Raw genomic sequence first — 25,068 nt, 5'->3', positions numbered from 1 at the left:
ACTGTGCTGTTGACCACTGGTTTTTTTTTTTTTTTTTGCCTTTAAAACAACAGTGGTAAAGGCAGTAAGCATGGACATAATCTTCTTGAAAAGCTGATTTTGCTTGTATGGCTTACTTTGCCTTTGCTTAGGACCCTCCTGAATTAAGTCAGTGCAGCAAAACAAAGTTAGAGACCTTTGGCAGTACAGCAGACTGAAATCAGTAAAGCATTTCTACTGTAAACTGGCATTTGCAAAGCAGTTACTACTGCCATTTCCTTTTTCACACATTTACAAACCGATGAAAAATTTCAGAGAAAAAAAGACCTTGAGTTTAATATCTGTTCAAAGCTGAGGTTCTTTGAAAGCCTGACTAAACACTATTGAACAGATTGTCTGTATTAAAGAAGTTTTCATAATACAAAAACACAAACACCATTTGTATATGAAACACATCTTTCTCAGCACACATCCAACTTTCCATCTCTGTGGTTTAGTCTCAGCCCTGTCAATACACATCTGTCTTCACCCATGTGAACAGCTATTGGAAAATGTTTATGAGAGAGGCCCTGAGCATCTTAAAACTCTCTAAGTACAGTTTTACGTTCAGAACCAGTTCTAAAACAAAGACACTTAGAAATATTTTAAAGAACATCTGTTCTGAAGCTTCAGAAGTGAACTTCATATATATCACACGTGTCCTGAACCAGGCAATCAGTAAAGTCGTATCTTTACTATCAGAATCATCATCAGAAGAATTCAGTGCTGGCAGACGAGTTACAAACCAACTTTTAATGGAATTCCTTTACTTACGAAGCTAGTCTGATATTAGCCTCTGTATGACCACTCAAGTTCAGGTTAATTTCTTGAAATACGTTAACTGTCAATAAGCGATGCTTTTTTTAAGAACAGTCAAAGGGAAAAGACTTACTAGAAGTCCCACATTCTTCCTCGCACAATGTAAAGACAGGCTAATACACGCGTTGCGCAAGAAGGAGAATCCACCTCATGACAGCCCCAAGGTATGTTACTCAGAACATGACTGTTCCCAGCCATAACATGGAAAACCCCTTGTATCAAATTCCAAAGAAGAGGCTTTGCTGTGCTCTCAGTAGAAGATTCAGCATGTTGAGGGAACTTCCAAAAGGAGGGGACTGACACCTTAAAAAAAAGTTACAGTAACTTGTGTGAATTTTATTTTTATGTAGCTTTTTCTTATGTAGGATAAAGTTGAAAAATGCCAAAGATTCCGTTTCAGGGTGGTTTTTTTTACGCACAAAAGCAAACACCTCCTCCCCCATATCTTAACATAGATCCAAGCCTTCTCTTACAATTAACACAACAGTGACTGCATTCATTTTCAGCAGTACTGAAAACAGCTGTACAGCAAATCAGCTGGACAAGCAATGAAGTATCATACTTTCTCAGTTATGAAGATTATAGAGATGCAACCAAGAATTTGAGGGGCAGGAAAAGATTTGCCATAGCTATGAATCAATCTGTAGAGCTTTAGAGCCCACACAGGTAATACGTAAAATTAAAGCAACTAGGAATGTTCATTTTTTAGATACATTTCTGTAACTTACACCTTCAAGCACTCAGAACAAGACTACAATGCACAACTACATACCTACAAAATTAAATTCCTGCTAGTCTGCTTTATTACATCCTAGATTCAACTCCACAGGAGTAAGACTGAACAAAAGCAGCTAAATATGGTCCACTTTTCCTTCCTCTCCTCTGCTACGCCGTCGATAAACTCACATAAAACAAACACCACAAATGGAATAATTACTGAATTCAAACACAAATGTGGCCACTTCCAGAGTTATTTTTTTCTGTGGTATATAACTGTGTCACTATGAGTCCTCTCCATAAATCTCAAACAATCACAACATGAAAAAACAAGTAATTCTATTTGACCTTCATTATTTGGGGGTCTGTGCCAGGTTTAATCAGTTCTCACATGCACAATCCACTTTTTAAAAACAGACTGTAGAAATACATTTTTCAAACTAAAAGGAACAGAATGCATTGTTTTGATGCTACAGCCTGAAGCCCTTTAACTGAGTTTTATCAAAGTATACTCTATCACTGATCAAAGCAGCAATGACAACTTAATGTTCTTTAAAGTTATATATTGAAGCATAAACTTCCCACTTTTGTCTTGTGGCCTCCGGCTCAGCATGTCATTGGGAGTATATTCAAAGGTCAAGAGACTTTCTTTCAGAAGCCCTCCGTTCCCAAGTGGCAGTTCTAATGACTGCAGGAATGGAGAGTAGAGCAGGGTAGATAATTCCATCAGGGCTCTGTTGTCATATACCCTAGAAACTTCAGGTTGTAATTTCTTCTGTCAGATGTTTGAAAGATTACTTTGTACATTACTGTATGAACTATTTGTATGTGGTAGCAGCATTTCCATGTTACCCTATTACTGATTTTATTGTCATCTAAAGACCTTTTCTCACTCTAGTACTGAAATCAGTACTTCATTATAAATTCCTTTCAATTAATTATTTTGCATATCCCATGTGACTGGCTGACTTTTCAAAGCAAAGTTGTGAAGATACTTGGACATGCAAAACTTTTTAAAAATCTGTATTTTAACAATTTACTGAGAAATATCAAATTGAGTTTACTAGAAAAACATTATGCAATTTTATGTTTAATGAACTGTGTTGAAATGAGTTCTGCTTAAGACCCCCTATTTAATAAAAAGGCATAAGAACAAGCGACGTAACTACCATGCTTCCACAGTTACATGTACTATCTCCAACCACTCCATAGAATGCTTGTCACAATTACTTAAAGGACTCTAAAAAAATCTTCAGAATTCCTGTCCACCCCCTCTCCCACACAAAAGGAAAACCTCTGGAGAAACAACACTTACAGTGACTTGAGAAATCAAGGACTGCTGAAGAGAAGCATGAGCCAGTATTCAAGAGGCAGTACCAAATCTCATAACAATAGAGAATCCAGTTAAATCTGCTCCCATACTCTCAGGAATGCACAAATCGTCCAAATACCTCACCATTAGAAGCAGCACTCAAACGCCTTTATATTGGCACAACTCCTTCATCTCCTATCTAAAAGCCCTTGAGGGGGACATCTACCAGGGGAAAAGCCCATGGCCCAGAGCTTAGAAAATATGTGTTCCTGCAAAGATTTTACATTTCACGAGTACTGCAAAGCCAGAAGCACAACAAGCTTGAGAGAACCACTGGTAATAAATAATTAGGTTGGCTCTTCTCTGCTCCATCCTTATTTTACCTATACTTCACCAGGTTTCTTACTAACTCCTTTTCAGAGAAGGAAAGGAACAGTGCAGAGGCTGGGGGTGTAATTATGGGGCTGGTGGAGCCAGATGCTGCAAGTTTGATGCATAGTATCTTTCACAAGGATACCACATGGACTAGTAAGGAACAAACAGCAACATTGGCCCATTCTCAGAAAGTAGTATCAAAGCACTGAAAAGAGGCATCTGGATGCTTAGAGGAAATAAAAGACTGAAAATAAATAACTGGGCAACAGCAGATCACCGGCAGCCTTGCACTGACATAGTCTTACCCTCTAAAATCAAATCCATTAATATAATAAAGAAGTATTTTAGTGATCAGAACTCACGTGGTGTCATTCCAAGAGGTGTCTCTTTCCAGACACGTGATGCCACCATAACTTTCACTAAGATTCTGTGGCCAGTAAGAATTGTCACATAAAAAGGGAACCTTTACAGGTCAGTCTCTGCCCAGATCACATGAAGAACTCAAATTAAATTAACATGGTCTGAAACACTGATGCACAGCACTCAGCTTTCGGACACTTTTGGATCTGTTCTTGAGCTCAGTAATTACATGAGCACACTGTGTTTTAAATACAGTCAAAACTCAAGCAGGCAGTTTCTTCCAAGTTAAGGCATCACCAAACCTAAAGTATGGACTTAAGAAAAAGTGTCATTGATCCAAAATCATTATCTTTCTAAAATACGTAAGAAGAAAAAACCTGGAATCAGTAGTTATGTTACAACTTCGAGCGACTTTTCAATATTGTAAGAACTAACCTTAGAAAACTCAAAAGCTTGGTCATTTGCCTTTTGCTACAACAGGATTTTAGCTTTCAATTTATTGACATGAAACCTCAATGCCAGTTTCAGTTTGCCCCTGATCACTTTTCTAGATACGTAATCACCACAGAAGCTGTTTTAAGATCCGTGTTTTCTAAATCTGCAGGTACTTGGAAATATGATGCACTGAGCTGTATCATGATTTCTTAACTAAAACCATGCTCATTAAAACAGCTTAATTTCCAAATATTTTTCCAGTGATTGCACTAAATTAGAATAGCAAATTTGAAGATGGAATTTTCTAGTCCAATAAGCCTAGTACACAAAGCAATATTTGAATACATAATTTAAATGTTACAATGAAAGACATTGATGGCTTCTTCCAACTGTTTCCTATTAGTTTTCAGATTAATGAATTACAACACATACATACTTAGCACATGCATTTTTGAAAACCTGCTGTGCAACACCATAATGAGGAATGCCACAAACCATTGTTGAAAGAGATAGTTTTGTTGGGTTTTTTTGTTTCTTAACGTCATTTCTGCTACAGTTACGGGAAATATTTCAGTTCCAGTACACCCAATAGAAGCATATCTGCAAGAAGTGTTGGGACAAAAGCATACATTAGAAAAACATTTTAAGCTTAAAAAATAGCTCTAGGATTTTTCTGACTATATGTTTATATGGTTTTTGCTACCAGCATCCAGTGACATTACAAATCTTCTGTGGTATAGTAGAAAGTTGTATGATATGAACAAAGAGGCTTTTAAAAGCCCCTCGATGGGGGAGGGGGGGAAACAACCCACAACACAACTGTAAGAACAGGCAAGCAGACAAACACAGAATAGTGTGCAGCTCTCTATACACAGGTGACTCAGTCTGACACACTATACAGGTGAGAGTATAAAGGAAAAACTTCTGCTAGTGAAAATTTCCAGGAATTTAATGGATTTTTTTTTTATTCTTTGTCTTCACTTCCCTCCACCTAAGTTTAAAGCTCTCAGAAGCACTAGTAGACCTCCTGACAATTTAACCCAAACCAAATGTTTGAGCAAGGCAGACTGTTATAAAATCTCACACAACCAACATCCTTTAATTAAATAGGTACCACTGTGCTCGGACATGCGTGAAAGCTAATCTGTAAGGATACCACTGGTACAATATACTACCTGTGCTTGGGTCACCTCCCATTAGGTCACAAAGTCCAATGACAATCAGTAACCATCCACATTGCCATTTTCTTCCTAGCTCTGAATAAATGACTGCTATAATTTCAAAGTCCTTACTCCTTATTGAAGTTTACGTAAGATCAAAACATGTAAAATATCTTTTCCTCCTGGAAATGCAAAGAATGTCTTCAAGATACTATCAGGTATTATCATTGTGCTTCTACATTACTACAGCATAATTACCAAAGCCTTACTAATCCTGATGTGAAAAACACAATGCAGTTAACAGGCATCGATTTAAGGGGAAGGGGGGGAAGACAAAAATATTATTGTTGTTGAACCTAAGAGCTAACATAATCCTGAGGACACTGACTCAGTTTTACACAGTAGACTGAATCTAGAAATGAATTATAAAACAGAGCATGTATTTTTCAGATCTGTGCAAAGAAACCTATTTTTAATAATCAGACACCAACCTACCTCAAGGAAAACAATGTATCATGATAATAATTAAAAGATATTTTTATTTAGGAGTCCATGCTCCTTTAAATAGTCACATACTCATAAAGTACAAAGCTCATGTAACCTAGTCAATGTTTTTCTCAAATCCCCACAAGTCGATTTACTTAAAAACACCACACTCCTGGATGGGTGCCTGGTGTACCAAACCTGTCCTGTCGTGCATATTTTTATACATGTTACTAAGTTAGGAAAGCAGAGTGGACTAAGGTTATGCCAACTCTGAAAAAAGAACAGGGTCTGCGTCAGTTTGTGCCTCTACTTTTAAAGTCACAATCATTACTACAAAAACTGAACCTAAGTATCAAAGCAATCTACTCTAATCAGAGACGGTAATAAAAGCAAAAGGGAAATACTTGGGGGGGGGGGGGGGGGGGGGGGGAGAGACAAATTTATATCCCACCCCACCCCCCCTTGAAGGCTCTAAATGCAAATACGGTAAACAAGTTTAAAAAATTAGTTTGGACTACATATTTTAATGCCAGAACAGAATAACTGGCATGCTGTACCTACGATCAGTGGAAATCTACTGTGAAAAGGAGGTTAAGTAAGAAGTTGTGTTTATATGCCTTTAATTAAGACTTACTGAAATACCTTATATTAAGCTCTATTCAGAATCACTACGTTGAGTATTCAAGAAGTCTTTACCAGTGAAATACCAGTATGAATAGTAAATACAGATATTGTACTTTATAGCAACTTTAAAAAAGTGAGAGAAATGAATATGCAGTTTTCATGTCTTAAGGTTTCTCTTGCCCCCAATTTGCAAAGCAAATCCCTAAGCAAAAGGCTTGGCAACAATCAGTTAACATTTGGAGGATTACTTTATAAATAGACAAAGCAGTAATCAACAATTATAGTTTGATGTCTAGTTTTAATAACAACTGAACCCTTCTTGTCACTACCATTGAAGTTACCTACACAAGGGGAAAAAAAATTAATATTTATCTGTAAGCTGTATTTTTCAAAATTCCTCTGCATGACCTCTTCGAGCCTTCCAGAAGTACAAGTTGTTTCAATTACAAAATCTCACTGACCTTACCACTATTAATTTCCTATTAACTTAGAGGGTTATTTATTAAGGAGAGATAATTATTAATTTCCTAATAATGGGTGGAAAGACTCAATCCTCCCCAATATTAAATATGATCAACCTCAAAAAGGTGTGGTCTTAACAAATGGAATGGGAACACCCAAGTTCTATTTCTGGCTAACACTGACTCCTGCTGTGGCCTGGAGCAAATCACTTCTGTTAAAAACACTTTTTTCCATTCTGTAAAATGAGGGAGGATAACACTCCCTTATCAGCTTCACAGGATCTTTCTCAAGTGCTTTGAAGATGAAGTTTTATAAGCCTACAAATGTATTTTAATGAGGCTTAAACTGACTATATTTCTAAAACAATTTGCCTTAGAAAGGCAAAAGATTTGAACAGAAATGAAAGGAAGAGTATATGTGCTATTAACCTCCCTGAATATTGTTGCAGTTTGTACTTTAAAAAACACCAAAGGCAGATGAATAAATTTTCCTTCGGATTCTACCTAAATGAAGCAAAACAGCAACAAGTGGATGCAATATGCAGAAGTCTCAAGAGACAACACAGAAATGTCAATTTGAAATGGAAGCCACACATTTCCTCATGTGGGGAAGAACAGGCATTTGCTAACCCTGCCTTTGACTCTTGCAGAGATCTATATCCCCCTTCAGCAACAGCAGCTGCTGGTGCTCCCTGCACTTTCACTTTACGGATTGAAGAAATAGCACTGCACAGTTTACATGAAGTTTGGTATTACTTAATGGCATTTTGCTTTTTTTGGGGGGGGTTGGCCTGATCAACATACTCAACTTTTGGTTTTTAAAGTTCCTGTTAAACACACACAAAGGGAAAGTTGGTCTAGGCCATGTAAAGACAACTGCCGATTTTTATTTTTTCCCTCCTCCCTTTCTTAAAGGGAACTTTGCCAAAAGATGGGCTGGGATCATAAACCATACCCTATTCTTTGTTCAGTTACTTAGCTTTTGCTCCTGACTTGGCAAAACATTAACCTTTTCATTTTAGTAAATCTATAATTAACTCCAACATGTGCTGAGTAAACATAACCTCATTTTTAATTAAATCTTAGAACAAGATAATACAACTTGCCATTTCTAAGGAGAAGTATCTCCTAAGTAATGTGCAATAAAAAAATCTAATCCTTGTCAGATGTGAAACTGAAGTCCAACTTTGAGTACAACCCACCCTCTTTCAAGTCATCTGTTGTCCAAACATGCATTCACCAACTACAAGACCAAAATGTAAACCTGAAGAGCCATCACTTCACAAAAAAAGTTTCCAAGGCTGAAGTGAACTCAAATATAAATGGCAGCAAGCAAAACTGAGAGATGACCTTGGCTTTGGGATGCTGTAAATATAATTTTACAGTACAGCTCACTGTGGGGTTTTTTTCCCCCTCAAATAATGCAGTAATTCTTACAGAAAGAAAAAACAGGAGTTGAATTATCATATGCATTACAAACATCAGAAACTAAGGGGAACTTTCAAATTATTCAATCATAAGCGAGAAGATTAGAAAATTTACTTCTGACAGCACATTTGTATAGAACTAATTCTACAGTTCTAAATTAAAATTAGCTCAATTCTTTGAATAAAAAGAAATCTCTACAAAAAAGGTAAGTTACTATGAAAACAATCTCAAAACTAAGTCAAGCTTATACATAAATATAATAACATGAAATAATAACCACCTTTTTTCATGCTGCAACTCTTTAAGATTTTTTCAAACAAGATCCATCATTACATATTTCCAGATGGCCAAATCACAATTTAGATTACTGGTGCTACAGTTAAATAACAGAAAATTTTGTGTTCAAAAACTACATATACCAGAGCCAAATAAAAGAACCAAGAAATTGTTAGACAGAAGCTACAAGATTTTCATTTTGCAGAACAAAAAAATGCTGTGCAATTCAACAACGGAAAGTACTCCATGAACTTTTTAATATTAAATCTCATCTTCTTACCTATCTGCAATCCTTCTGATCAGCTCTCCTCTCAGAGTCTCTTAGTGATTCTGATTACAATAGAACCTAGATATTGATGACTGCATTAGCAGAAGCAGGTCCAATTATTAACCTTACCCAAAGTATATTCAAAACATGACTTCAAGAGTTTCAAACCATTTTCTTCCAGCCATTTTATATTATATTTCCATTTCAACATGGTTATTCTGACCAAATTTTTCCCTTTACTTCTCATCAGGTTTAGCTTAGGGACCTTTCAAAAAATCCTCACAAAAATTTAATGATGCATGATGGAAGTCCCATTGTTTCAGTGGCAGTGCACAATTAAACCAAGTGCCTTGAGGCCAAAGTACATGATCTTATCCATGAGTGACACTGATTTGTTAGTGTTTGCTTAGCACAAAGGTAGGATTATTATTTGCACTACAAGAGTGCCACAGCATAGAATGTGCTTTCTGATCTCCAAGGAACACAATTTCCATGCTTCACCCAATGCCCTTTTTCCCCCTCATCAGTCCTGTATTGCCCAATTTCTTCAGCAAACTAAGGCTTACATAATCATGCTGTATGCATATATTTTCATCACTCTCCCCAACCTCCTCCCTTAGAAGTAACTTTATAAAACTAGTTGGACAATCATGACCAAACCTGAAAAAAGAAGTGAGGCCTTCATTACTAAACTCTCACAAGTTTTATGAAAATTTATACCTGGAGACTGAAATCTTGCTCATCACATTGAAGGTAAACCACACCACGGGCTCAACCTCTATTAGAGCCTGAAAAATGTCTACGATCAGACTGAAGACATAAATCTTTATAGTCCTTCATTATGCATATCATTTCAGTTGTTTTAAAATTAGAGTTACGCTAGGCATATCTTAAATACTAAAAATGAATATTAAGAGCACATTTGTGGAACAAAACCATTAAAAATGGATAATGAATCAACATATACTATTAATTGAACTGTTCCTTTCAGTTCTTATTCGCGAGGAAAACACAACAGAGAAAAATTCTTAAAATATAAAATGCAATAGAAAAGCATGGGTGTTCAGGCTCTTAATGGCAAACATTTACCACCTCACTGTTCAGCAGTTTTAAGGGAGATAATTTTTTTAACAATTAAGGATACTACTAAGATGATCCTCCTAGATATCCATTGTAGTTTCAACAAAAACTGAGGGTACTTAGAACACCAGACACTGGGAAAAGAGACACAAGAGGAATGACAGCAACAACTCTGAAGTAAGCTTTTTATGCGATGACATCATTATGCTGCAAGTTGGCCTATGTAGTTATACAAGGTGAATACTGATCAGCCTTCCTTAACTGGGTCCTCTGCTGTGATAAACCGTTCACTGCCATTTGTGTGATAAGTGCAGAACTAAGTCTGGAAGAAAATGATGGCCACAAGTTTTGAAAAGTTACTTCTGTAAATGACCATCACTTATAGCTGAAAGCTATTTTTTAATGCAGATGTTTAAATTCTGCACAAGCTGCACTAGTAGGAGCTAAATTATATCTTAAATGGTTACTCATTATAAAGAGTAATTAAGTGCTGTCTTTCCTTAACAATGCATTACAATGCAGTATCTGCTGTAAAGACAGCAGTTAACACACAGTAAAATGATGTACTGCAGTAAAATCACGTCCCATGCTAGTTTATTTGATTAACTTTCCTAGGTTTTCTGACAGAATGATACTTAACACTACTATGAAGATTCTGTTACCAATATAATTAAGGATAAAAAAATGCATCAAAACTTACTATTTTGCTCTATTTTTTCAGCTGTTGAATGTAAGTGTTCTTTTCAGAAGATTTTGTTATAAAATCACCTTTGAAATCTTCGCAATTTTACAAAGAATAAACTATGAAAATATGCTTGGAAGCCCTATTCAGGAAGTGTTGTGTTTCGGAAAACTCTCAGTGCAGCAGATTAACTCTCCAGTGGGCAAACTCTCCAGTGGGCAAACTCTCCAGTATAAGTGAACGACTAATCTTGCTCAGACTGGTAACACTCAAGCTGTATGACATCCAGTCATGTTGATAGCGACAGCATTTGAAAGACAGGATTAGTAAAGACAGCAGTAATGGCATATATATAAACTGACGGTACACTACCAGCAAGAAAAGCAAAACCAGTCACCACTGGATTCTCCGATTCAAAAGTAGGCAATAGTAGTATTATTACTAAGCATGCGAAATTTCCATGCACACAAAACTAAAACGCACTTAGCAACAATGATCCATACCAAATTTTGTGAGCTTCAGGAGAAGTTAAATGCAGCATGCCTATGCAGCTGATACCAGTTCCTAATCAAATGTGGTAGACTCGAAATCAACTCTTCAGTAATGTAAATTATCCTTTTGAAAGTCTTTTTTGGAACCTTTTTAAGTTATGTGTGAAGTTTTGCAGAAAATGTGTCACTTTTTCTTTGAACAAGTCTTTCTTTCATGGTACAGCACCATAAGGTAAATTATCTTTCAGGAACATAAAGCACTCCAATCACCCCTTCCTTTTGAATGTAGGACATCTGAGAATTGATGGAAATTTTATTGGCCTTGGGTCATAATGTTTAACAGGTTTATCTAATTTCATTCCAGAGCATTTACATAGTCATATAAATTTTCTTCTTTCTAATCATAACCATCCTTTGACATGTTCTTAAGCTTATTATACCTAGAAAAGTACAAGGAAAGGACAGCTAGATTTCTGTACCCAAAACTTCAAGGAGCAATTGCAATACATTTCTTGAGAATAATACGAACTTACAAACATACAAAGGTCACATTGAGAAGTTAGTTAAAACTAGGGCCAAAAGATAATCCTGTTAAGTTAGACAAGTTTTTTTAAAAGCTGGCTTTGGATTTTTATCATCTCTGCAGATCAGAAAATGCAAATATGCCCGAGAAAGATTAAAAAATAATATAATTTTAAAATATTTTAAAATCACCATCACCTTATCTGGAAAGATATAAGGGCAATGGAAGAAGTTATGTCTGCTTATCAAAGTATTTAAATAGCAAAAAAAATTTATTCAAAATCTGCCTATGGCCAACTTTTTCTGGCCTTGTATCACATTTAATTTGAAGAAATTTTGCTTTTTTATAATAAACTAGCAAGACTAACATTTGTTATTTACTGTCATAGTAAAATATAACTGCCATAGGCAAACCTACTAGACATGTGTCTTCGTACAAAATACAAGAACAGTGCTGTTGGGCAAATAGAAAGAAAGGAAGGCCTGGAATCCTTTATAGTCCGGAAAACTGGGAGAAATATCACGTCATTTTATCATAATGACAGTTGTCACTGGCATTTTGGTTCTTCTCAAGGCAGTTCAATATTTTCTTGATACAACGACAAAGACTGTTCAACAGTTACATTTTTTCCCCACTTGAGAAGCATTTTTCAGGACTTTACCTCAAGTACATACAGCATGACTTTTTTCTAACTACAGAGTATATTTAATACAATACATACACAATGGCAATCCATGCCTAGTCTTTAAGTACAAGTTTTACCATGCTTCAACTGTAAGATACGAATAAACACAGAGCAGATCACCATGCATATTAAGTTCAAATGGAATTTGTCATTACTGTAATCCCGCACCCATTTGTACTCACCTGCAGGTAAATATTTCAGCTGGTTGTTAGCTAAGCGAAGATGACGTAAAGATCTCAGGCGGCCAATCTCTGGACACACAATTTCAAGGGCATTATCACTTAGATCCAGAAACTGCAGTTTAACGAGGGAGCCAATGGCTTGTGAGAGAACAGATTAAAACATGAATGTGACCCAACATTAACATTAAAATCCTAATAGGACTATGAGAGGATAAAAAGCCACAGTACCTAACAACTGTATCTGAGGAGATTTTGACATATTAAAGCCAGTCTCACAACTGATTGACATCATTTGTGAAAATGCTTATCTATCTAACAAACAGTACTGCTGGCAGTGAGACAGGGAAGAAAAAAAGTGATGTACAGAATACTCTCATTTCTAGATTATCCTCAAACGATTCTGCTCTGAAGTCACTTCTCCCACTCCTTTGCTCTGAGTCTATCCAATTTATATATTCAGAGCGCGCCGGAAGTACTTCCCCGAACTCGAGCACATAACTCTATAATTAAGACAAGAAAGAGAAACTAGTACAAGTTCTTGATACTTTAGGTTTTTAATCTGTCATGTGCTAAACCAGCAGAGTATTCTGTGTGGTAACTGGCTGAAAGCAGAAAACACTCCCCATTTTTGCTTCTGTCAATGAGTACCATTTAGCTTTTTCACTTTCTGCAATTATAACTGAAGCAAAGAGCATTAAGGTGCATTTGAGAATTCATTAAAATAATTTAACATAGTATAAACAAGGATATTATTGACAAAGGGCCACACTGGCATATTTTGTATGAAAATCTTTTCTGGTTTATGGGAAAATAAAGGAAAAATAGGCCTCTTCAAAGAAGAAAAATGAATATTTTATGATTCCTGCCACTTATTGTGAGCTGGTAGATTACTTACCTTCAGGTACAACAACTATGTTATTTGAATGAAGGTACCTGGGGGGAGGAGAAAAAAAGCAGAGGACACCACCTGTTACCCTCAAGGACTTCTGCTACATAATCAGTTTGCAAAATATCCAATTTCAGACTGAAAGAGCACCCTCAAAAGCCATTCCTCTCTATGACCACAAAAGCTGTGGAAACTGTATAAACCAGCAATGGACAGGTACTTAAGCTTCACTTAGACTATTAAATGATTAATACAAAAATAAAAGAGAATTACATATAATTATTTAAAACAAAGCATTCACAGTTATAGTAATAAAGGGCTTTAGTTTTGAGAGTCCTAAGAGGGAGAAAAAAAAAAAAAAGTAAAAAGAATAAAGCAGATGGAATAACCAGAGTGAACCATATTTGATCACCCGGTTATTCCATACTAAATGCTGGGCAAGAAATGAAAAAAACCCAAACCCACACAAGTTATAAGATTACAAACACTTTCCCCTACACATAAACTGTTACAACTCTACTGACTGAAGAAACAAGCACATGATCTACTCACTGCAAGTGGGTTTTTCAAACCTAGAGTACACTTTTCAAAAGAAAAACCTGATCTTGCCCATGGTCATGTAGGTAGATACTGAAGGTGACCAGATCTCTCACTAAGAATACTCAGCACCCTCTGCTGAAGCACTTCTAGTACTACCAGTAACATCAAAACTCTTCTTAGATTTTACACATTTTAGTTTTCAATCAATGTTGCTTCAAATGAACAAATGCGTCTTTTAGAAAATAACGGTAGCAAAATTTTCAAATATTGATCTCTAATTGTAAAGGAATACTGCGTACTCAATGTCCAATTGCTTAGACACACATGGGAATTATTTGCACAGCATTATTTTTTCCACTATATTCAAACACCACTTCCTAAAGTAGAAGCCTGTCTTTTGGGGGAGATACAGGCAGAACAAGGAAAAAGACATAAATACTTGTGACCTGTTTCACTCAAGCACGAAAAAATAAATATGAGGATCTACATCTAGTATTCCCAGCATGAGGGACATGATATATAAAGAAACAAAGACAACAGTGAAAGTTTTGAAAAGTGAAATCACCAAGAATGTTAACTTTCAGGAAAATGAAAATTAGTTAAGTTTGTCTTTAAAAATGTAAAGCTACTGTAACAAATAATTCTTTAAATAAATCTTTGTATTTTGTGGTCTCTGTCAACAAAACATCTCTTACCGTCTGATTAAAAACTGACGTATTATCACAGCTACACAAACTACAGGCCTACCACAGTCCTCCCTAGACCACCAGAATGTGTGGGATAATGGTGGTACAACTAAGCTTACTGAACACCAATTAATTAGATTTGACTCCTACAATTCAGCGTCTGTAAGAGATTCTTTTAAGCTGTAATTTATCCAGGTTTTCCGAAAGGCACCATCAGATAACAAGGAGATTTCCTGATACCCCATGGCAAATAACTACGTACTAGAGTATATCAAATACAGAAATGTTTATTTTACTGCTTCAGAGCATAAACTTACTCTCAAGACCAAGGCATGATGAGACACGACTGTCTCTTAAGCAAGTAGGAGACTGCAGTGACCTACAAAACAGCTCAATTATACTGCGGTCGCGTGTACCAGAAAGGTGTGGTTTCAAGAGCCAAATTAAGATGACAAGATCAGACAGCTGAATACATTAAAACTACTCAGATAGACACCTCCTCCTGTTTGGAGCTTTTCATTAAATAAACAGAATCAATGGTTCATCAGTTACTCAACTTAAAGTGAGTCAAATGAGTTAAAAGGGAAAAAGAGGATGTCCCTTTTACCCACCAACCCCACCTCCCCATCCCCCTCCCATGCTACGACACAAGGAAATCATAACCTTACAAGAAAAGGGGAGGGAAGAAAACCTTGACTCAGGGGCTTAAAGCTTAAAATTAATTGCCAAAATTATACAGTTCATGTGACATCTACTCTTTGGACAAGATTGGATAAACTACTCTGCCTACAGCAATCATCAATAGTTACTACCCCTGCTTGCTCATTCCTGCTCCTATTTGACAATCTGTGACTTGGTTCCAAAAAAACTTATTACTGCAATCACCAAAACTGAAATCATAATACCCCTGGTAGCTGGGGTGGAAATGAGCAACTAGGGCTGGGCTGGAGGCAGTAACCTGTTCCTCTGGCTCTGTCACAACCATCTGACCATTAAATCTGGAGGTTCTAGTGCTGTATCAGGGTGACAACAATCTACACAGGAGTTGGGGGCTAATTGTTTTTTCCCTCAGCAGCGCAGACATTTGCGTAACAGTTCTTGTTATAAAATAAACAAGAAATTATACAAAATATTAACATGCAAAGGAATACATCTGGATATACTGCCTTAAAAAAACAAAACAAAACAAAAACAACCAAAAAATAACCCTTTCCTGCCCTCCAAGAAAACCTTTCACACTTAAAGAGATAGGTTATATGCAAGCAATACATTCTAGAATTTTTTTTAGGTAAGATGGATCAGCATAATAAAAACATTAGAACTCCTACAGAAACTCACAATTCCACGAGGTTTGGAAGCTTCTGTGCAAGGTTTTCTGGCTGAAAAAGAGTTAGAGATTTTTTTTAGGTTTCAAAACAAAAAACAGACACACACATATTGTGTACCCAACTCATTTTAATAACCATACTAAAACATGTCAGCAGCCAATCACAGAAAAAAGGGCAGCAAGGAGTTTGCATACAATACCCTATTTCCACACCCCCGCACACTCTCCATCAGTGCAATCTGGGATATATCAAGGGTGAGCAATTTCTACTACTGAAATGGAACTACAGCCCAGAAGTGACATTAACATGTCCTCAATCAAACAGTAGTCAGAATTCTGAGGCTAAAAAGATGGATTACCAAAACCTTACTTTTGAAAATAATTCAAATAACTGTTCGGTGAAGCCAAGAGACTGCTAAGAAGCTGCAGCCTTTACAGACTTAAAGCAGAAAAAGAATTATGCAAGATGTCTAACCACAATGTGTTTTACTTCATAATGCTGCTAAATGGTAAATGACCTACAAACTTTTGTGTAGCTTAATCAATTATCACCAAGCCAGAAGTGCTGAATCCATCAAACTAGATTTCCATATTTACATATTAACATGCATATAATTTTCTAACTGCTGAGTGATCCCTACCTGCAATTCTTTTCCTTGATGGCATTAATAACCATGAACATGTATCACAAAATCAGCTTCACAAGTTTCACATGTCATGTCGGGAACTGTATGTACTCAAAATTATTCAAAGTTAAGACAGTTTTATTGCTTAAGAGATCTATTTTAAACATAGATATGTTTTATTGAAAAAAGTTTTTACAACACACATATATGCAAAACCAAACAAATTTTAAGAGCAGCTTGATCACATAGTCAATTTCCTGTCCAAAAAAACCCTAGCAATTTTCACTGTCATGTAAACTTAAGGTATATTATTATCTAAAATACTTTGTGTGTATAAATTTATTATGACTGAATTCACTAACCTGAAAAAGTAATATCAAAATATTCTTTTGTAGCATACATGCCACATCCCAGATCTCAGTACAAAAAATAGTCTGCTTTTAACTATGGAGCAGCAAACGATGGCTCAATAAATGAAACCGTTGACGTCAAGACTCAAGAAACAGGCTATAACTAATCAGTTGTTGCCACCTACTGGCAGGTTTGTCACAGGACAGTCATCTTCTCGGCACAGAATTTTATTTGGTCAACGGGAAACGCCTAGGCTGGGAAAATACGCAAAGGCTGCAACACGCTCAAGCACAGAAAAAAAGCTCAAGTTTTAATTTAAAAAAATGAAGAGGGAATGTGAAAAAACAAAAGCACTTTCATCCTACACCCTTTAGAATAAGGATGCTGACCTGAATCGCAAACTATTTTCACACTATACACTAAGGTTATACTTTTATTCTTGTTTTAACTGCTTCTTACTGTAAGCCAGCTAAACTCATGAGACTACAGTTTAGCAATTCTATACTAGAAGTCCTGCTTATCTTCTTGAGTACCACAAAAACAATGGGTCTGAGTAAAAATTGTTCAATATAACATCCCACAATGAAATTAAAATTAAAAAACGCTATGCATTATTCATCAATTGAGAGGTTAAACAAACTCTGCTCTCTACTGCCAACATGACAACAAACAAGGATGATAAAGGATTCATCATTCTGCCACCAGTTTAGTGAAGCCTGTCTTGCCCTCACACCCAGTGGACATAATTCAAAAAGTAAACCTGATCAGTTTGAACAGGACAGCACTGCATATTCTGAGTTAGTAAATTAAGAACAATTGTTCTTTGATATGGGTAGATCGTGATTCTGACAGAGCCATCAAGCCAAATTCATATTTCCATTTAATAAATGGGGAAATAGGATTACTGGAGGGCTAATGTTATCAGTCAAACATTAAATGAGAAGCTAGAAGACTTGATGCTGGGATACAGGTGTGCTATATAAGCTTTTCAATCCATTATGTCATAGCCCTCTATCATTTCCATCTTGCCAATGAAGACAAAAATGAAATTATTCTTAGGGAAAGTATATGTAAATTCTGTCAGCATAACTATTCCAGATGTTTTCACATGAGCCATCTGTCAAGGACTAGTCATTTTGGTAGAGCAAAGAACAAAAGCTGATTTAGTAAACATTTTTCAGAACGCTGAAGGATGAACTGATGCTACAAAAACACCATCTAAATTTTAAAAAATATGGTGCAGATTTAGTTGCAATGATTGCTCATAATGCATACACAGCTTAAAGTATTTCCTGATGAGCTAATACTCATCATCTTGCAATCAATAAAGAGTACAAGACCAAAAGAAACTTCTTCCTTCAATAACCCATTTGTTTTCAACTGTTCAGATAAGATAAGCTCTCCCCCTCCCACAGTGTAACATTACTTCTTTACTGAAAATGAGAGTATTACTTGTCCTACCAGCAAAGAATGTAAAAAAAAATTCATTATGAAAATACTGCTTTGTAGAAATACTGACAATCGCTGCTGTCCCCCATTCCTCCTATTTTTTCCCCTCTCCATCTTCTCTTTTTGCAAGAGGAATTAACCCAAATCTCTCAACCTTCTCTCCTGCAGCACGTTCTCTAAAGATCCCTTGTTGCTGCTTTCTAGGTTCTTTCCAATTTACCTAGGTTGTTCCCAGGTACGAAACTCGAGACTCCTTGCCCCAGCTTATGCTTTAACAGTATCCAATAATTATTTCCTTCTGCGTTCAATGGAGATTTTGGAACACAGAAAATTTCACAAAGACATCTGCCTTTCTTAATAACATGTTTCATCTGTTTTGGTCCACTGCAACTTCCAACATCTATTCTGCTGCTCAGTGAATGAGAACCTGTTTTGTTTGCCTAGTTCCTAGCCACAGTGCTATGCATTTGAATGATATTCCACCAAGTCTATTATGAGCAAGTTATCCTGATCATTCCGAATCCTAATGCTCTACTTCACACTATTTGCAAGTCACTTTGCCTAGGTATGATCTACATTTTAAGTATTGTTTCAGTTCCTTTATCCCAGGCCTCAATTACCGTACTTAACAGTATTGGGCAAGAGCTGCCTTCCATATTTGCTAGATCTTCTGTTGACAGTAACCATGGGTAATTACTCTTATGCCATTATACACATCTGTTGGCTGGTACTATTAACAGACATTAAGAGGAAAAGGGAACTAAACCGTTACTTGCAAGACTTTGTTTTGGTTTCTGTTTTGCATTGAGGAAAACAAAACCAGGGTCTTAACACATACATAAAGAAAGTGATATGCAAAACTCTCCTCATTATTGTTGTTTCATCTTTTGAGCAGTGCAGTTCATGAACCTTACAAGTCCCAATAATAACTGAATTTCACAATGTGTCAGAACATAACTGTTTACAGTCTTTGTTTAATTATTAAGGCAGCTTTAATTTGTAACCATGAATCCTATAAATTATTAAGCAAAGGACTTGCCCAGAAAATGGCGAGTGCCAAAATAATTCTCTACAGTACATGCAAACTGAAGTGACCCATTCAAGATGACGAAAAGGCATAAAATCTTCAGAATCCTTTCAGCTCTGGCCCATGAAGTGAAACCTTTATTGAAGATTTCCAATGTGTGTAAAGGTTTGACAGTGATACTCTTCCTTAAACTAGAACACTGGACTCTTTTCTAGGAAGCACTGAAAACCATCTAATTTTGGTGAATTTTAACTAGTCAGGCCCTCCAGCACTTCTGCCCTGGCTATTATTTTACCAATCATGCCATGGAAGAGCCCAAGGAAAAAAAACAAAAAACAAAAAACCACACACCCCCCCCCCCAAAGAACAATCAAACAAAAAAGCCCATGAATTACTTGGAGACTTGAGCCTGTTGACAGTGGCAAGTTTTGACTCTCTATAGTCTTACCAGCTCAGGATGTGTTACACAGCTATTTAACTATGCCACACTGAATTCTGAGGTCACAACATTCATTCAGGGTGAGAATTTCTTCAGTTCAAGGAAAAACAACAAAACAAGAAGACACCACCACAGAAAATCCCACAACCATGACTGTTTGTTCTATCAACAGCAGCCCACAGACATAAATTTTCATTGGCACCTTAACAGTAAGCTTCAAATTACAGCCAATAAGATTAATTAAATCAGTAGGACTGATGATGCCTTTCAAATCAGGCACGCACCAAAGTAAAGGCTGTTTAGCCTAATGAAGGAATGTAGACTAGACTGAATAGCATCACCTAAGAGTAGAAAGGCCTGATGATTTACATGAGCAAAATTTATGGCAGTTAAAAAAAACCAAAAACACAAACGAAAAAACAACAAACTTCACAAGAAAACCCCCAGCAGATCTTCACAGAGCTTCAAAAGGGTAACCATAAAATGTCAAAGTTTCATTTATTATTCTCTACATTACCTACGCAAGTTCAAACATAATACAAGCAAATACTCATATTTCACAAAGGATGACATCATTCAAGATCAGATTCGCTGTAAGATTATCATTACTTTTTTAAAAATTATCTTGGTTTTTCTGTTCCAAAATATCAGAATTCCTAAAACATACAGACAGTAAACATTACAATAAAGAGGTTGTCGTACCAATGTGGTCAGGGAATTTCTTTTCATATAAAGTCTCTCCAAGTACTGCAGCCCCTCATCTTTCAGTAACTCCAAAGGGAAGTGATGGAGATTTCGGTAATTTAAGAACAAGTTCTTGTGCTTTTCCAGTTTTGCCTCAGAGATTGTTTTACATAGTTCTGACGCCATGACTAATCCTGTTCCAAGCACCACATCTAGTGCATTGCGTCTTCTGAAAGCAGACCCATTTCTAAGAAACAAAAAGAGAAAAAGACCCCACCATTATCAAGGTGTATGCCATGCATTCTTTTGCAGAATTAGTTATTACGTATTATCTGATAATTTACCTAAAGACACTTGTTTCAGTTAATACATAAAGTATCCAGAACATCCACACAATATTTTCTGGATTAAGTTTTAGCATGTTATTGGACTGTCAATACAAAGATTTTAAGGTATAATGCTCTTCTTCATCCATCTTCAAAGGACCTTTCAGATAATTTTGTTAAAGTTGCCACCACAAGAAGTGGCAGGGCGGAAGGAAGAAACCTCTCCCTAAAAAACATTACCTACGTCCTACATCTATTCTGTGAAGTACGCTAAAAAGAAGAACCCACAGATAAGAAAAATGCACAATTTATTAGAGGACTTAGAACGCAGGTGACTAAAATGCCTTTATGTAGCTTTTAAACCTGAATGACAAAAGGCAACGAAAGTCTGTTAAGCTTTCCCATATAAGACTACCAGAACAATTTATCAGTTGGAAAAGTTATTGGGGATGGTCAGTCAGTAAGGCCATTTTAAAATAATAAATTAATATGTGAGAAATCCGAAACTTGCAGTAATTTATAGAGCACTAGATGTGACAGCAGATTTTCAGCACTCTTTACTAAAAATACCAGAAAGAACTAAATGTCAAGCTTCAAGTCATAATTTCAAAAAAACCAAAAGTATGAAGGCATACTTTTGAACATACATATGAAGACATAAAAATTAACTCATACCTGAAACAAGACTTTATTTAGCTTGTTTTTATGTCTAGCCAAAATTCTAGTCATTATTATGTTGTCTAGATTTAGATAACAGCAGCAATGCTGTATCTTCTCAACTGTCTCAGAAGTCAGGAGAACACAATAAATCCAGACCATTTATAATGTGAAGCTAACAGTTTTTGCTTCAGATTTATCTGTATAAATCTACTGCCATTAATGAAAGACAAGGTGTTAACTGCTTTCCACCAATAACATTTCCTATTTTAGTTCACTCCTTCACTGAAGGACAGATTTGAATCATAACAGATATTGGAAGTGAAGGTACTGAGTTACAGTCAAGAACCCTGTCTGACTATATGGTAGTCGTAAACAAAACTCCTTACCCAGTTGAAGACTGACAATCGGACTATACATGTAAATCAAGCGACTTCATCAGTTTCAGTAATTCCCTTGATATGCAGATAAGCAGCTTTTACCAGTGACCCATGTCCTTCTTGAAGGATACAGCATTTATTTTCTTGAGAGTCCCATAAGCATTACCAATCACACTTAGGTATAATACCCTGCACACCTTTTCTAGTCTTGAGTTATGCCCAATTCAAGCCATGGTATGATCAGTGCTGTAAGCAAATGATTATGAGAATCCCTTATAAGATTACTAAGTATCAGTCCAACTTTGGTCAAACAGTATTGGTATGAGAAGAACCGTGGCTGTAACAGATGCCTTCATCAGCTATCTTAAGGAGACAGGGTGCACATGCTACTGACCCTTGGCACTAGCAACATTAAAGCTACTTTAGCTGAACAGATAAAGGAAATTAAGCTCCTACGATTACAAACTCCACATCTATAACATTAAAATAATTCAAGGAAAAGCATTAGAATTTTTAACATGCACAGTCTGAGAGTATTTGAGCTTTAACTGCTGCAATGTAAGAAACAGTAAAGGAAAGCTCATCTTTCCCTAAGGTATTTTTTCCAAATGAAAAGCTACAAAGTCACAAGACACATGCGTAAACATCCAATCGCCTTTCCATTTGTCCAGAGGTGCTTTTTAGGTGCTCTGCACTTGCGGACTTCTCTTCAGTGTTGTGCCTCCATTTACCAAGTGGACCACATTTAGCCATGGCATTCATGAATACACAGACATGCAAGCCCACACATGCAAATTCCGTAACGTACTCTATTTTGGCTCTTACTTCAAAGGAAAAACCTCCCACTCCCTTCCACCAGCAGCCAAACTTTTTCTCTCTAAATCATCTTTTTTTCCAGCGATAAGACACAGCACTCCCAAAAAGGAAGACACACAATCGTGGTCTTGAAGGAAGGCAGAAAGGGAGGATGAGGACAGATAACACCCAGTGATGATGGCCTGTGAAGAGCCAGGGCACTCGGAGGACCCCGGCGTTTCGCAGAGGATGGCGGAGACAGAAGCCGGCGCTGAGCACAACACAGGGAGCGGGGGCGATGGGCAGACTGGCCAAGGGATGACAGCGGGAGGCTGAGGAGACCCCGCCGAACCTGCGGGCCTCTGCCAGCCGAGCGGGGGGAAAGCGCGAAGGCAGCCGGACGAAAACTTTGGAGGAGCCGCAGGGCACAAGAGAACCAAGCTGCGGGGGGGTGCACGGGGCCGCCGTGGCCGTGCTCCTTGGGCCCGGGAACTGGGGGAGACCAGTTTGTCACGAGTGGGTGCAGGGGAACCGGCCTGCCCCGGCTGTGCCGATGTGTGAGGGCGGCCGCCACAGGCAGTGGCCTGTGAGGGCTGAGGAGGCGGCGGGAGGCCGCCCCCAGGGCTGCGGGGCGCCGGAGAGGGGCAAGGAGGAAAGCGCCTCGGCCCGGCGGCGGGAAGGCTCCGTGCCCGCAGAGGGCAGAGCGGCGGAGGCACCCACGCCCACCCACCCCAGAACCCGACCCGGGCTGTCGCTGTCCCTCTCCCAGGCGCAGAACGAGCCACTCACCGGTGCCGCCGGAGCGGGGAGCGGCTCTGCTGGGCACCGCCGCCAGCACAAGCACCCGGGGGCGGAGCGGGCCGCAGCCGCGCGAGACCGCGGCCGCCACACGACTCTCGCGAGACACCACCCCTCCTCGCGCCCCGCCACAACACCGCCCCCCCCGCCTCTCAGCCAATCACAAGGCACCCCACCGCCCACCACCCAATCACAAGTTCCTCCCTCACCTATCGCACTCCATCAGCCAATGGGAGGGCGCCCCACCTCAGCGCCTCGCCTGCCTCCCGCTGCGGCCCGGGGCCGGCTGTGAGGGCCTGACCGGCTCTGGGGGCGGGCAGGTCTTTCCCTCTCGGGCGGGCTTGGGGCGGCGCGTAGGCGCGGTTCATCTTCCCAGGTTTGTAATGCAGAGTCAACAAGAGTTATCCCTGCTTAATAGCTTTTGAGGGAGAACGTCATCTGCAGGTAAAAGTTGTGGTGGACAGAGACCATCTTCCCAGCCCAGTTTTGGTGCCGCAGTTTTCTTAACAGCAGATCCTTAGGCAATGCGGCCTACACCCACAACTTGCCTATCACAACCTTTTTTACCCACGACAGTTGACTTGCTGAAACAGGTAAGGGAATTCTGGAAGCTCAGTTTACCTACATGCTGTTCACCTGATTTTAATTTTATGTGTATTTACACATCTGAGGTGACCCAATATATCAACCCTATCCTAGGGAAGCTCTTCTGTTACGTCAGTACTGTAATGACAGCAAAGTCCCTTATACTCAGAATATTTAATATTACTGGGTATCAAAAAGTGCTTCTTTACTGAATATTAGCCCTATCATCTACCTAAAAAAGGAATCCTAGCTGCAGAAATCCTCTTTCTAGTTCCCACAGACTAATTAACATAAACTTGTCTTAACAAGATTCACATAGCAGGTCTGCAGGGGAACCAAGAATCTGAATGTAGAAGATGAGTACCATGCAGAAGGCATTTCTTCTTTCCGATGTATTCACAGAACTTTGACTTGAAGCAAAGCAACATGGAGAAAAAACTTAAGATATTTTATTGCAAACTCATTTATCTCTTTTTTTTCAGTTCTAAATAAAGAATAGAAGTCCTTAGTTGCTCATTTGTCATTTTCCTGCACTTGAAAGGCAATAATTGGTTTTGACAAGCATACTTGATCAGTCTTCCTTGCCACTTGCAGTCTTTTGGGGATTGTTTTTTCAGATAAATAGATTGGATTTTGTTGAAATAATTTGAGATGAAATAATTTACCCTTCAGCATTCAACATTCTCCATATTCATCTGTCACAGTTTAACCCTGCCAGCAGCTAAGTACCACGCAGCCACTTGCTCACCACCCTACCTCCACCCACCCCATCCCATGTGTAGGAGAACTGGAAAAAGGTAGAACCCATGGGTTGAGATAAGAACAGTTTAATAATTGAAGTAAAGTTAAAAACCCGAAACAAAAAAACCCAAACCCAACAACAATACTACTAATTGTAATAAAGAGGGGGGAGAGAGAGAGGAATAAAACCCAAGGGGAAAAAAACTCAAGTGATGCACAATACAATTACTCATCACCCACTGATCGATGCCCAGCAGTCCCCAGGAAGTGATCAGTGGCTCCTGGCCAACTCCCCTGGTTTATATACTAAGCTTAATGTTCTATGGTATGGAATATCCCTTTGGCTTGTTCAGGTCAGCTGTCCTGGCTCAGGTCCCTCCCGGCTTCTG

The 25,068-nt window shown here is 38.0% G+C and overlaps 1 protein-coding gene across 3 annotated transcripts in view; it reads right to left on the bottom strand.

Moving 5' to 3' along the window:
* Positions 1 to 23,461, bottom strand: part of LRRC28 (leucine rich repeat containing 28) — a 54,321-nt gene extending 30,860 nt beyond the window's left edge. For 2 of the 3 annotated variants that reach the window (XM_027793928.2, XM_055814491.1), the window contains exons 1-5: positions 23,345 to 23,461; positions 20,416 to 20,644; positions 15,833 to 15,873; positions 13,278 to 13,315; positions 12,383 to 12,520 (exon numbers count right to left, since the gene is read on the bottom strand). In XM_027793928.2, the coding sequence (XP_027649729.1) occupies positions 12,383 to 12,520; positions 13,278 to 13,315; positions 15,833 to 15,873; positions 20,416 to 20,583 (385 nt within the window). In that variant the 5' untranslated portion in view covers positions 20,584 to 20,644; positions 23,345 to 23,461. The remainder of the gene's footprint in view (positions 1 to 12,382; positions 12,521 to 13,277; positions 13,316 to 15,832; positions 15,874 to 20,415; positions 20,645 to 23,344) is intronic. The other variant, XM_013303279.3, reaches the window with a different exon arrangement.
* Between the last annotated feature and the right edge of the window lie 1,607 nt (positions 23,462 to 25,068).

This window comes from Falco peregrinus, chromosome 1, assembly GCF_023634155.1.
Source record: "Falco peregrinus isolate bFalPer1 chromosome 1, bFalPer1.pri, whole genome shotgun sequence".
Lineage (NCBI taxonomy): Eukaryota > Metazoa > Chordata > Aves > Falconiformes > Falconidae > Falco > Falco peregrinus.
This window is presented reverse-complemented; position numbering and strand designations above follow the sequence as displayed.